Source organism: Neovison vison, chromosome 4, assembly GCF_020171115.1.
Source record: "Neovison vison isolate M4711 chromosome 4, ASM_NN_V1, whole genome shotgun sequence".
NCBI classification, from domain to species: domain Eukaryota; kingdom Metazoa; phylum Chordata; class Mammalia; order Carnivora; family Mustelidae; genus Neogale; species Neogale vison.
Genome location: NC_058094.1, coordinates 208697234 through 208711170, shown reverse-complemented (window position 1 = coordinate 208711170; position 13937 = coordinate 208697234). Strand labels below are relative to the sequence as shown.

Genomic DNA, 13937 nt, shown 5'->3' with positions numbered 1-13937 from the left:
GCTCAGGTCATAATCTCAGGGTCATGAGATGGAGCCCCAAATCCAGCTCCACATGGAGTCTGCTTGAGATTCTTTCTCCCTCTGCCCCTCCCACTGTACACATATCCTCTCTCTCTCTCAAAATATAAATAAATCTAAAAATAAATTTCTCTAAAAACATCCCAGGGACGCCTGGGTGGCGCAGTTGGTTAAACGACTGCCTCCGGCTCAGGGCGTGATCCTGGAGTCCCGGGATCGAGTCCCACATCAGGCTCCCAGCTCCATGGGGAGTCTGCTTCGCTCTCTGACCTTCTCCTCGCTCATTCTCTCTCTCACTGTCTCTCTCTCTCAAATAAAATAAAATAAAAATCTTAAAAAAAAAAAAATTTAAAAACATCCCAATGTCTTTTCTGTTTATTTATAATCACTAAGCAATCTACCAGGAAAAAGGTTCCTTATGGAGACTATGTTCCCAAACAAGGTATACATCTCACAGTAAATTATTAGCTTGCACAAATTGGTAGTATATGATTGTGGACAGTGCATATCAGTTTTTTTTCAGGGAGAACAACTGTGGTTCTAGTCCTGCAGAGTGCAGAATCAATAGCAAGTTTCAGGTTCTAATTCTTTCTGGTAAAAACTTTTAAAGTATGTGTACATAATGGTTTAGCCACTTAAATTGTGAAGCTTACAATCACACCGACCATCTAGGTGATGCAATATGGGTAAGCAAGTCTGTTTTCAAGAGAAAAGGAAACATGTGAAAGAAAGACCTGGCCAAAAGGCAGCTAAGAACACAATCCCTATCACAGGTTTGCTAGTGTTACAGCATTAATATCTCTCAGAAAAAATGCAGCTTTCTAAATGCCCAACTGTTTTTTTTTTTTTAATTTTTTTTTTTTTTTTTTAAGATTTTATTTATTTGAGAGAGAGAGACAGTGAGAGAGAGCATGAGCGAGGAGAAGGTCAGAGGGAGAAGCAGACTCCCCATGGAGCTGGGAGCCTGATGTGGGACTCGATCCCGGGACTCCAGGATCACGCCCTGAGCCGGAGGCAGTCGTTTAACCAACTGCGCCACCCAGGCGTCCCTGCCCAACTGTTTTGATGAGCTGTTCCTTCCTAGAAATGCACAGTCAACATCTCAAGGTTAGATAAAACTATAAATTCACACACACACACACACACCCCCAACCCCCAAAACTAAAAACCCTTACTTTTTTTGTTTGTTTGTTTGTTTGTTTTTAAAGATTTTATTTGACAGACAGAGATCACAAGCAGGCAGAGAGGCAGGCAGAGAGAGAGGAGGAAGCAGGATCCCTGTGGAGCAGAGAGCCCAATTCAGGTCTCAATCCCAGCACCCTGGGATCATGACCTGAGCCGAAGGCAGAGGCTTTAACCCACTGAGCCACTCAGGCACCCCAACCCTTACATTTTTGATTGCTAAAAATATCTGGAAAAATATACTGAATCACTCTCCTTTACTGTTTCACTGAGATAACTTATAGAGACTTTCTTCTCTTTTCACTCTCTACATCCAAGCCATTTAGCAAATCCCAACTGTCCTACCTTCACAACACATCATCTCCACGGCTTTTCCATGTCATCTGAGCTACCACTCTCTATCACTGGAAATTTGGAGAGGGCCTCCTATTATTGTCCCTATTACTACTCAAGTCAAGAAGTGTTTTCTTTATATCACAGCCAGAGTAATCTGTTAAAACAAATCAGATTTTGTCGGTCACCCGGTCAAAACTTTCCTGTGGGAATGGCTTCCTTTTTTTTTTTTTTTTTTTTTAAAGTAATCTTTACACCCAATGTGGGGCTCAAACTCACAACTGAGATCAAGAGTCGCGTGCTCTACTGACTGAGCTAGACAGGCACCCGTGGAATGGCTTCCAACAGCTTCCGGGTAACCAGAATAAAACCTGAAGTCCTTTTGTGACCTACAAAGAACTACATAACCCACTACCCTCCTTCAGCTGCCGCTATTCTCATCCCTGTGCCCATTCTGTTCCTGCCACAATGTCCTCTTTTCTGTTCCTCAAACATCAAGCATTTTCTACCTCAGCATATTTTACACACCATTCTCCCTGAGTAAAATGCTTGGATGGCTTATTCCTTCAATTCATTCAGGTTTTTGTTCAAATGTTATCTCATTTGAGATCTTTGAGAAGGTCTCAAAGAGACCTTCTTTGATCACCTTAGCTAAAATATCATTCTCAATGTCTCCACCTTGCTGTTTTTTTTTCTTCAATCCTAGGCACTAACTGATGAAACTATCTGTTTATTGTCTGTGTCCTGCACTAGAATCTAAGTGCCACAAGAGCAGGGACAATGTACAGGAAACCAAAACAAAACAAAAACTGGCAAGAAGTAAAAAAAAAAAAAAAAGCCTGAATTTTGTGCTCCCATTTAATTTTTGAATCAATGACTGAACAATGGACTTAAGTTCTAGTTTTCTGATTGAAAATCAGGGAAAAGAATAATGCCTTGTGGGATAGTCAAGAGGATGAAATGAGGTAAAAATATAAAAATTACATGATATTATATTTGGAATTGTTTTTATTTAAGAGCTGGAGGGTTTAGGAAAGAAAATTCCTTCCCCCTTCTCTTACTCAGAAGATTTCTCTTTAGATATCAGAGCATGACTAGTTTCCTTAAGTATTTCCCATGTTGGGGCTCTCTAAGCAGATCAATTGAGAAAAGGATAATCATGTGCTAGATAGTTTTAGAAATACTAATACCTCTGACTATTTAGTAAAAGGGCAGTATGTCACATAATGAAACTTAACAACAACAACAAAAGAACCATTCAGTATTTAAATTTCAATATTGAAAAAAGAAATTATTCAAAATTATTCATTGTAAGCAAAATAACCTGATAAGACAAGAGTAATGGAGCCATGCCACTCAGAAACCTCAAGGGTAGGAAGAGGCTTTGCTAGGTTGTTTTTCCAGCTATTTTTAATAACAGAAGAATAGAGCAGAGTTAAAAAGAGAAACCATTTAAAATAGATATTATCCAACAGACTCTCAATATATCAACTGATCCTTACCTGGCAGTGCTGAAGCTCAATCAGAGCAGCCCTCAGGGCAGATGAAAGCATGCTTTGCTTGAGCCATTTACCCAGAGAGAAATACAGCTGTGCCAGAAAAATGCCATGAAAATTTAAAACCAGAGTGAAAGATACTTTGGTTAAGTCTGAAAAGAAAGAAATAACGCTTCTCTTAACTATTACTTGGGTGATGTAGTAGGACCGAGTGTTATGTTGGATTGGATAATTTTAGGGTGAATATAATCAAATCAGAGAACCAAAGTGAGAGATAAAATGGCTTACATTGTAAGTAGGTATCAAGCTGGAGTGGAAGAAAATAGTTTTTTGAAATGATTGAGATGGCTTTATGGTATCCACAAGCACAGGTCATGGGGCTAGTAAGTGAAGAGACTGCGGACAGCTCTGCTAGCTCATGTTTAGGATGGCTGGTGACTCTTCTCTTTCCTCTTCCAGTTTATATTTCTTGGGAATGAGAGAAAAAAAAAGCCCCCAATAACGAGTTTCTTAATCTTACCACATCAATCTCCGTGTTGGAATGTCCCATGTTACAAACAATGCAGCTATTCTTCATACGGTCCAAGTGCTCTCTGGTTACCACATTCTTGTTACCTTAAAAACAGAAGAGATATCCACATGTTAAGAAATGAAGTTGGACCCCTACCTCACACCATATGTGAAATTTTACTTGACCTAAATGTAAGAGCTAAAACTATAAAACTCTTAGTAGAACAAAGGAATAAATCTTTGTGGTCTTGGGTTAGGCAAAAGTTTCTTAGATATAACACCTAAAGTACAAGCCACCAAAGAAAAAATAAACTTGTACTGCAAATGATATCATCAAGAAACTGTAAAGACAACACACAAATGGGACAAAATATTTACAAAGCATATAACTGGTAAGGGACTTGTATCTAAAATTTATTAAGAACTCTTACAACTCAATAATAAAAAGGCAACCAACCCAAATAAAAAAATGAGCAAAGGCTCTGTATAGACATTTATCAAAAGAAGAAGTACAAAAGAAAATGTGTCAATATGCACATGAAAAGATGTTCAACATTATTACTCATTACAGAAATGCAAGTCAAAAACCACAATAAGGGGTGTTGTGGCTCAGTCGGTGGAGCATGTGACTCTGGATCTTGGGGTTGTGAGTTTGAGCCCCATACTGGGTGTAGAGATTACTTGTATAAAAGTACTTAAAAAACAAAACCACAATAAAACACCATTTCACACATACTAGGATGGCTATAGTAAAAACAACAGATAATAACAAGTATTGGAAAGGATGTGGAGAAATTGTAACCCCCATGCATTCTTAGTGGGAGTGTAATGGTGCCACCTATTTGGAAAAGCTTGGCAATTCCTCAAAATATTAAAAAATAGAGTTATCATCATATGATCCAGCAATTCCTAGGTATATATGGGTAGGTAAGGATGGAAAACATGTTTGCAGGAAAACATGGTACACAATGTTCATAGCAACATTATTCGAAATAGCCAAAAAGTGTAAACAACCCAAATGCCCATCAACCAATGAACTGATAAACAAAATGTTGTATATCCTTAAAATGAAATATAATTCACCAATAAAAAGGAATGAAATATCAACATATACTACCATATGGATGAAACTCGAAAACACTATGCTAAGTAAAAAAAAAAGCTAGTCACAAGAGATCACATACTGTATGATTCCATTGATATGAAATAGACAAATCTAGAAAAACAGAGAAATTAATGGTTGCAAAGGGCTCAAGAAAGGTAGAGTGAAAGAATGCGGACTGACTGCTTATGGTATGGGATTTATTTTGGGGGGTGGTGAGTTTCTGGAATCAGACATTCTACAACTTCACTAAAAACCACTGAACTATATACTTAAGAGGGTAAATTTTATGGTATGTGAATTATCTCAATAAAAAAATTAGATTGTGGTGATGGTTGTATTACCTTGTGAATTTGCTAGAAAATACTGAAAGGCATACTTAAAATAAGTGAAATGTATGGTTTCTGAATCATATCTCAATAAAGCTATAAAAAAAGACATAAGGGGGTTGATGCGAAGCAAGAACAGTTTCTTATGGTCCCTCTTCTCTGCCCCCATCTCACCCTGAGGCTACAAATATATTTTTAATCTTAAATATTCTCATTTTCCTCCTCTAAAATATAATTAAAAATAAAAACCAGTGTTCTAGGGGCACCTGGGTGGCTCAGTGGGTTAAGCCTCTGCCTTCGGCTCAGGTCATGATCTCAGGGTCCTGGGATCGAGCCCTGCATCGGGCTCTCCGCTCAGCGGGGAGCCTGCTCCCCACCCCCACCCCCACCTGTCTCTCTGCCTGCTTGTGATCTCTCTCTCTATCAAATAAATAAATAAAATCTTTAAAAAACAAACAAACAAAGAAACAAAAAACCCAGTGTTCTAGCATTTATGGTCCCACCATAAAGACAAAGTATCTCAGCCAAGGAAACTAGCCATTTCTGCTTATTCCTCTCTACAACTCCAATCTGTCTCCTTGGGAATTAATACAACTACCTTTCCCACTTTCTCTAACTATAAATTTTGCTCTAGGCCTGCTTTAATTACAGAGACTAGAGAGAAATATACTTTACTTTTGGAAGTAAAATAAAAAAATCAAATGTACAAATATAAGATTTGGTTTCCCAAATAAAACTTATCTCTAGCCATCTTCGTGGTAATTACAGAACAGTTAAAGGGAAACTTTCCTTTAGGGATGACCTAGATGTTATATACTTTTGGTCAGAGTTCTAAAGAGTGGGAAGAACATGAAAGATGGACTGGTTTTGTAGACTTCTGTATCTGGCTTTTCGAGTTTGGTTTATTCAGAACATTTCTGGTTATTCTTCACTTGTTCCATGAAAGCATTCCCAAGTGCCATTCCACTGTCCGTGTCAAAAGCATACCTGTACAGGTAATAACAATATCCACTTGTCGGATGACCTCATTTAATTTCACCAGTCGAAATCCATCCATACTGTAAAAATAAAGCATGATCAATTAACAAAGGCAATTGGGAGGCTTTTGCCACAGAACCTCAAAAGCTATCACTAAGTTCCTTCAGTACCTGCAATGTCATTTCTTGATATAGCTAGATTATTCTTAGCAGTGAAAAATTCAAACCATCTCCTTAAGTTCATACAGGACAGAAGTAAAGGTTTCTTTGCATCACTGCAACTTAATTCTTCCTGAAAACAGAGACCTAGGGGTTACCATGAGCTTCCTAAACTGAGTTCCTAGAAAGTGCAATTTAGCTACTGAATCTTACCCCATTGAAATTATTCTCCCCAAGATCATCAACAATCTTCTGGATAATAAATAAATAATATAATAATAAATAATATATATAATATATATTATATAATAAATAAACAAATCTTAGATTCTTACACCACTTAATTTCCTGCATTAAACATTATTTACCTTCTTAAAACTATACTCCTTAGAGTCCATGATACTGTTCTCTCCTGGTTTTCCTCCCACTTTTCTGATTATTCCTTTTCAGTCTTACTCAGTCTTTGAAAGCTGGTACTCTGTACAGTTCTGCCCTGATTCTTTTCTTTATTCTTTCAGTATTTATCCATACCCTCCCCATGGCTGTAAATGACTCTTCTTGTTGGCTGATTTGCACAAATCTATCTTTAGGTTAATGCTCTCTGAAGCTTCAGAGCCTTGGATCAAATTATCTATTGGATAGCTTCTCCTGGATGTCCCATAAGAATATCAAATTTATTGGGTTTCAACAAAACCTCATTATCTTTTCTGTACTCTGAAACCCTATTTCCTTTTTTGCATTTTCTTCTTGATCAACAGCATTACTGTTCACCCAAGTGTATGAGCCAGATAAACTAGAATGTCCTAGCCTATCCTCTTCTTCCCAGTTGAAGTTGTCACCAAATATGGTTGTTTTTCCTTAACTCTTTAAAATCTCCTGGGGCGCCTGGGTGGCTCAGTGGGTTGGGCCGCTGCCTTCGGCTCAGGTCATGATCTCAGGGTCCTGGGATCGAGTCCCGCATCGGGCTCTCTGCTCAGCAGGGAGCCTGCTTCCTCCTCTCTCTCTCTCTGCCTGCCTCTCTGCCTACTTGTGATCTCTCTGTCAAATAAATAAATTAAAAAAAAAAAATCTTAAAATCTCCTGAATCGGTACCCTGCTCTCCATATATGTTGGTCTTGTGTATGCTCAGGTCTTATTACCTCTTGTCTGGATTCCTACAGTAGCCCCTGGCCCGATGTCATCATCTCTAGGTTTATGTCTATCTAATTTAGTTTGCAGAGTAATTTCCCTACATGCAATTTAGATCAAGTCACTTCCTTGCTTAAAATATATCAGTGTGGGGCGCCTGGGTGGCTCAGTGGGTTAAGCCGCTGCCTTCGGCTCAGGTCATGATCTCAGGGTCCTGGGATCGAGTCCCACATCGGGCTCTCTGCTCAGCAGGGAGTCTGCTTCCCTCTCTCTCTCTCTCTGCCTGCCTCTCCATCTACTTGTGATTTCTCTCTGTCAAATAAATAAATAAAATCTTAAAATATATATATATATATATATATATATATATATATATATATATTTCAGTGAGATTGCCTGTTCTCAGGATAAGACCTAAATATTTATCAGATATATGATCATTTTCACATAGGATTCCTACCTTAGATATTACCACTCCCCCAAATATATCCTCTCTGCCAACTACATTAAAGTATTTCGATCTTCTTAAATGTGCCACGTTCTCTCCTTCCTCGGTGACTATGTTCCTTATACCTGGAACTTACGTCCAAACTAAGACATGACTTATACAAGTTTCAAGACTCAGCTCTATTGACATCTCTTCCTACCCTGCCTCTTTTCTCTTTAGTTAGGTGCTTCTCCTTTGGCTCCTATAGGACCACGTACTGTTTACCCCCATCAGAGCACTTACTCCACTAGTTTTTTGTGTACTAATAAAGCAGGACCTTGCCTCATTCGTATATTCATCTTATTCATCCTAAGCACAGAGCACAGTACCTATCATACAGTAACTGATCAGTTCATGTCTATAAGAGAATCTGAATCATTGTCTCAATCAGTATTAAAACATGTTAATGAACCCTGATTCAGAGAAAGCCAACAAATCTACTGGGGAAATTATGGATGAGACAGGAACTATTTTTTAACCTTTAATTTAGAAATAATTTCAAACTTAAGTATTACAAAAATAGTACAAACTCCCCTATACCCTTCACTCAGAGATAGCAGATTTTATTTGGATTTGCCTGATGTTTCCTCCTGAGGAGATTCAGGTCATACATTTAGGAAAAGAGTATCACAGAAGTGTTCCCAGTGCATCACATCAGAAAGGATCTGATGCCAACTTATTTCTTTTTTGATCATTGTTTTCAGAGGGAGAAGGGTTGTGGTGCCTGGATGGCTCAGCTGGTGAACATGCAACTCTTGATCTTGGGGTCATGAGCTCAAGCCTCACATTGGGCATAGAGCTCACTGTAAAAAAAAAAAAAAGGAGGATTAAATATGGAGAAGGTAAGGAGTTACTTGTTCTTTGGCTCAAGTCATTCCCTTTAAGGATTTCCACAGGAATTCAAAATTTTAGCTTTGATAATCTCTGCTTTCTCGGAGCAGAGCTACTTGATCTTTGGAAGAGGGAAGTTTACAGTTAACAGCAGCATCTCTCAGGATCTGGGCCCCTCTAAGATAAAATGTGGCATTAACCAGGCCATTCTTTGGTGACAGTTACAAGATCCCAATAGATGGTGGCACAGAGGAAAAAGCGAGTTTCATTTTGCATGCTTACCAGGCTTGAAGAGCACAGATGGGGTCGATCTCAGTTACATACACAATAGAGCCCATGGCTTTTAGGGCAGCACAGCACCCCTTCCCCACCTGAAGACGGGGGAGAGTACACATAATAAGGAAAGTCAGTGAGAAAACAACATCTCAAAGCTTCTGGTGAACTGTACCCCATTTTCCGCCCCCAAAAGCAATTTCACTGAATAGACTCATGCTTGGGGAAAAACAAGAAAAAACAAATAAATGAATGCGGTTCATAAACAAACTTCTAACTCCCGTTCAGCACGTGCACATACATAAGAACACCCACACTCACGATTTATAATCAAAACACAAGCTACGAGAACATCATAAACAGGGTGCTGGAACAAGTCAGAAAATCAACTTGAGAAAAAATGGCAAAAATGCAAAGGAAAAAAGAAACCAGAGGGCCTCCAAAATTACTTTTTTTCCCATCTAGAGTGGTGAGTGAATGTATTCTCACATCCCTTAAATAAAAGAATCTGGTATATTTCAACAAAATCATATTTTATACACCTAGTAAGTGAAAAGTTATGCTTTACCTCTCCATAGCCACAGACCACCACCTGCTTTCCACCAAACATCATGTCTGTTGTCCTTTTAAGTCTAGGGGAAGAAAAACCATTAGATCAGAAAAATCTTCTCTCATTTCTCCTTTAAGATTAGAATGGGCACCTTTGATTTCACGTTTATTTGTTTGTTCCATTCTGAAAGGAAAGCCTGGTTTCTGTGCTATCCAATGACTAGAAAGAAAGGTTGAATAAAATATGTATTTTCTCACTCCATGCTATCCGATCAATTCCAGCTACAGGTGAGGGGTTTTTTCCTTTTTTCCTCTTGTCTTGGGAGTGGTGCAGAAGGCAAGAAGCTGTAGACTGCAAAGTAACTTTCAAACAAAAAGCAATATGCATTTATCATATAATTTTTGGAAACAATAAAAATAACATTTTTTATTTAGGAGACAAAGCTCTAGCTTAATGGAAACATTATTCGGTTTTATTTAATGAGACAGAAACGTAGAAGATAACCCTGATAAATGAGTGCTACATTTAGCAGCGTCAGAAGGGACAACAGGTCCCTCATTAATTCTACTCAGAGGGTAATAGGTGGTGAGAGGGAGAAGAGCTTGGACATGCACAATACTGACTGCAAGAGAGAGTGAGCTTTCTGGGGCTGATTCTTTCTCAGACCTGCTCTACTTTTTTGTCTCTGATTCTCTATGAAGCTAGAATAAATGTCCTTATTGTTTTTAGAGTCTCTTGGAAGAACCTGTAGCAATAGGTTCTGGTTTCTCTTTGGATTGAGCTAGTGTCCCTTCTCTAGGAATCCCTCATTAGGCAGAAGAAAGTTCTCAACTAAAACCAGTCTATTCTGAGATAGACAGTTCCTACAAATATTTGTCACTCTTTCTGTTCACTTATCTGCTTACCTCTCCTGTTGAAAACAGTCTATAAGAGTAGGAATCCTGTCCTTTTAATGATTTGACAACTCCTTAGTAGGAACAAGTAGAACTCCATGAGCCTCAGTGAAACTCAGTAAATAGCAAATACTATTCAGCCCTCAAAAAGAATGAAATCTTGCCATTTTCAACAACATGGATGGAGCTAAAGAGCATAATGCTAAGTGAAATAGCCAGTCAGGAAAAAACAAATACAATACAGTCTCACTCATATGTGGAATTTAAGAAACAAAACAAATGAGCAGAGGAAAAAAAGAGAGAGAGTGAGTGAGATGTCTAGAAATAGACCTTCTTCTTCTTTTTTTAAAAAAAACAGAATGCAAGTTAGTGTAGCCACTTTGGAAAACAGTTTGGAGATTCCTTAAGAAATTACAAATAGAGGGGCGCCTGGGTGGCTCAGTGGGTTAAAGCCTCTGCCTTCGGCTCAGGTCATGATCCCAGGGTCCTGGGATCGAGCCCCGCATCTGCTCAGCAGGGAGCCTGCTTTCTCCCCTCTCTCTCTGCCTGCCTCTCTGCCTACTTGTGATCTCTGTCTGTCAAATAAATAAATAAAATCTTTAAAAAAAAAAAAAAAGAAATTACAAATAGAGCTACCCTATGACCCTGCAACTGCACTACTGGGTATTTACCCCAAAGATACAGATGTAGTGAAAAGAAGGGCCATCTGTACCCCAATGTTCATAGCAGCAATGGCCACAGTCGCCAAACTGTGGCAAGAACCAAGATGCCGTTCAATGGATGAATGGATAAAGAAGATATGGTCCATATATACAATGGAGTATTATGTCTCCATCAGAAAGGATGAATACCCAATTTTTGTATCAACATGGATGGAACTGGAAGAGATTATGCTGAGTGAAATAAGTCAAGCAGAGAGAGTCAATTATCATATGGTTTCACTTACTTGTGAAGCATAAGGAATAACACGGAGGACATTGGGAGATGGAGAGGAGGAGTGAGTTGGGGAAATCAGAGGGGGAGACAAACCATGAGAGACTGTAGACTCTGAGAAACAAACTGAGGGTTTTGGAGGGTGGGAGGTGAGGGGTTGAGTGAGCCTGGTGGTGGGTATTATGGAGGGCATGTATTGCATGGAGCACGGGGTATGCTGCATAAAAAATAAATTTTAGAACATTGAAAGAAAATAAAATAAAAATTAAAAATTAAAAAAAAAAAGAAAAGAAAAGATACAGACTCATAACTATAGAGAACAAATTGATAAATTACCAGCGGGAAGGAGGGTGGGACCCTGGGTGAAACAGGTGATAAGAATTAAGGAGAGCACTTGGGATGAACACCAAGTGATGTATGAAATTGCTGAATCACTATACTGTACACCTGAAATTAATGTAACAGTGTATGTTAACATAAATAAATTAATTATTTAATTAAATTTTAAAAATATATCAATTAAGTGCAGAGGCCTTTCTTATTGAGTGAACAGAATAAGTCTAGCTGGGTTACTATCATACTCAAAAGTCATGGTTTAGGAGAATGGTCCTGGAATGGTTATCACAGCAAAGAAAATCAACCGATTTTACTTATGAGCTTCCGTTGCTTTACTCTTGAGCTTTTCTGCCTCTCTTCCTCAAGGGATATCAGCTGCAAAGCTATTCATCGAAGCTATTCACGTAAGCTCTAACACTTTTATGTAACCAAAACAAGGCACAGTCTATAAACAGACTGATGGATTGAGAATTCATTTACATGTACAATCTGTCTGATAATACTATTGACTCTATAGAAATAATAATTAGCAATAAATTGAATTTACATTGAATATCTGCCTCCCTCCAAAAAGATTTTGAAGTAAAAAGCTTCCCTTAAAATCTAATTCAATCCAGAACTTATTTCATTCTAGAAAGAAGGACACGGGAACTAATGTTGAACACCAGATTCTTACCTTATCTTACTTAATCCTCTCAATAACTCTATGATGTAGGACTTATTGTCACCATTTTACAGATAAGGGAATAGGTGCAGAGAGGCTAAATAACTATTCCAAGACCTAAACGATAGAGTCAACAGTCAAACCAGGCCTTCTGGCTCTAACACCTGTGGTGTTGCAAACTGCCAACGGTCCAGACTCGTTAGTAATGTGCCCCACAGGCCCACTCTTAGCTTTTCCATTAACCTAAACATGATGGAAACCATTTGGCTTGGCAATATTCTAAACCGACTTCATGGTTTCATGGAGGGAATTACTGACTTCTGAACAAGGATGAAGGATTATTTGGGCACAAGTGTAGAAACAGAAACTGGGCATTAGAAGAACATAGTATTTGGTATACACCTAAATAGATTTTGTCGGACTTAATTTAAAAGATTTAAAAGACTAGAAATGCCTCTGGGATTGACTTTTTGCTCACCACAACCTTCCAGATGGCCAGAGAATTATATGCTGGTTGGAATTTAAAAACTAGTAACATTACCTAGAACAGGAATACCAGGAACCTCTTCCCAAATCATTCAAAGATTCTTAGTTTATGACTTTAATTACTGACTTGCAGGCCTGATAGGGTCACAAAGTAAAAATTTTGCCATCAATAGATAGAGGCCAGTCTGGTTTTTTAAGTGAAACAAATGTACTTTGTCATAGGGAGAGCAATGGTAGATATGGGTTATAAAATACTGAGTATGATGTAGTGATAGATCCAGAGGTGCTACATGAATGATTTCTAGAAATAACCAAAACTAAAAAACTCAGAACCTCAATTCAACAACTAAGTTCATTCCAAAGACAACAAAATATTACCCATCTAGAATTGATTCACGGCAACAGTAGAGGTTGTCAAATTTCTGTTTGGTGACCGAGTCATTGACGTTCATGGCAGGAACACACAGCTTCCCAGCCTTGGATAGCTGGTACAGCCTGAGGATGAGGGAAGTCACAAAGAACACAAAACAGTGAGATACTGCAACCTACTGTCAGTTTCATAACAAATTACAGAAATATGTTGTATGGGCATGAGAGCATGAGACATGCTAGTTTCATCCCATTAGGTGTATCTAGAGAAATAAAGGTTACCTTTTTAAAGTTTGTATACAGCTGAGAAATGAAGATTTTAGTTACGAGCCATGTGGGGATCTCTGACCTACTTCCAAATTTGAAGAATTAAATGTAAATGTAAAATTTTAAATTGCTTATTAATTTTATTCCCCTTTTACATTATACAAAGAGTAACTTTAAGTATTATTTGAATCCCACCACTCTAATGCAGTAATTTTAACTTTCAAATAGTCTCAATTTTATAATCTCAATATATATACATCATATAAATATGTGTTATCTACATACAGGAGTTTCATTTTAAGTTGAATCAGCTAAAACTTAGAACCAGGTATTTTATTCAAAATTCATCCCCTTCTAAGAGTCTAAAGGTATGGTATATTCAAAAAGATCACACTATATTGAAGCAGTGATGGTGGCTTATTCAGAATTTACTTCCCTAAAACTTCCATTGCATACTTTCAGTTCTTGATGAATGAATAATAGTAAACAGAAATTATTTCAATTTTACTGAGGGAATTACTGCTCATTTGAGAAACAGAACCCCAAATCCTTGTTCTCTAAGTAAAAATGTAAGCTCTATGAGGACCCAAGTTTTTGTCTGTTTTGCCCACAGC

General features: G+C 38.0%; 1 protein-coding gene across 7 annotated transcripts in view; it reads right to left on the bottom strand.

Moving 5' to 3' along the window:
- The window catches only part of AHCYL2 (adenosylhomocysteinase like 2), a 167625-nt gene that overhangs the window by 9801 nt on the left and 143887 nt on the right, over positions 1-13937 (bottom strand). For all 7 annotated transcript variants that reach the window (XM_044246544.1, XM_044246545.1, XM_044246548.1 and 4 more), the window contains 5 exons: positions 13066-13182; positions 9394-9457; positions 8835-8923; positions 5958-6028; positions 3550-3644 (listed from right to left, as the gene is read on the bottom strand). In XM_044246544.1, coding sequence (XP_044102479.1) covers positions 3550-3644; positions 5958-6028; positions 8835-8923; positions 9394-9457; positions 13066-13182 — 436 coding nt within the window. The remainder of the gene's footprint in view (positions 1-3549; positions 3645-5957; positions 6029-8834; positions 8924-9393; positions 9458-13065; positions 13183-13937) is intronic.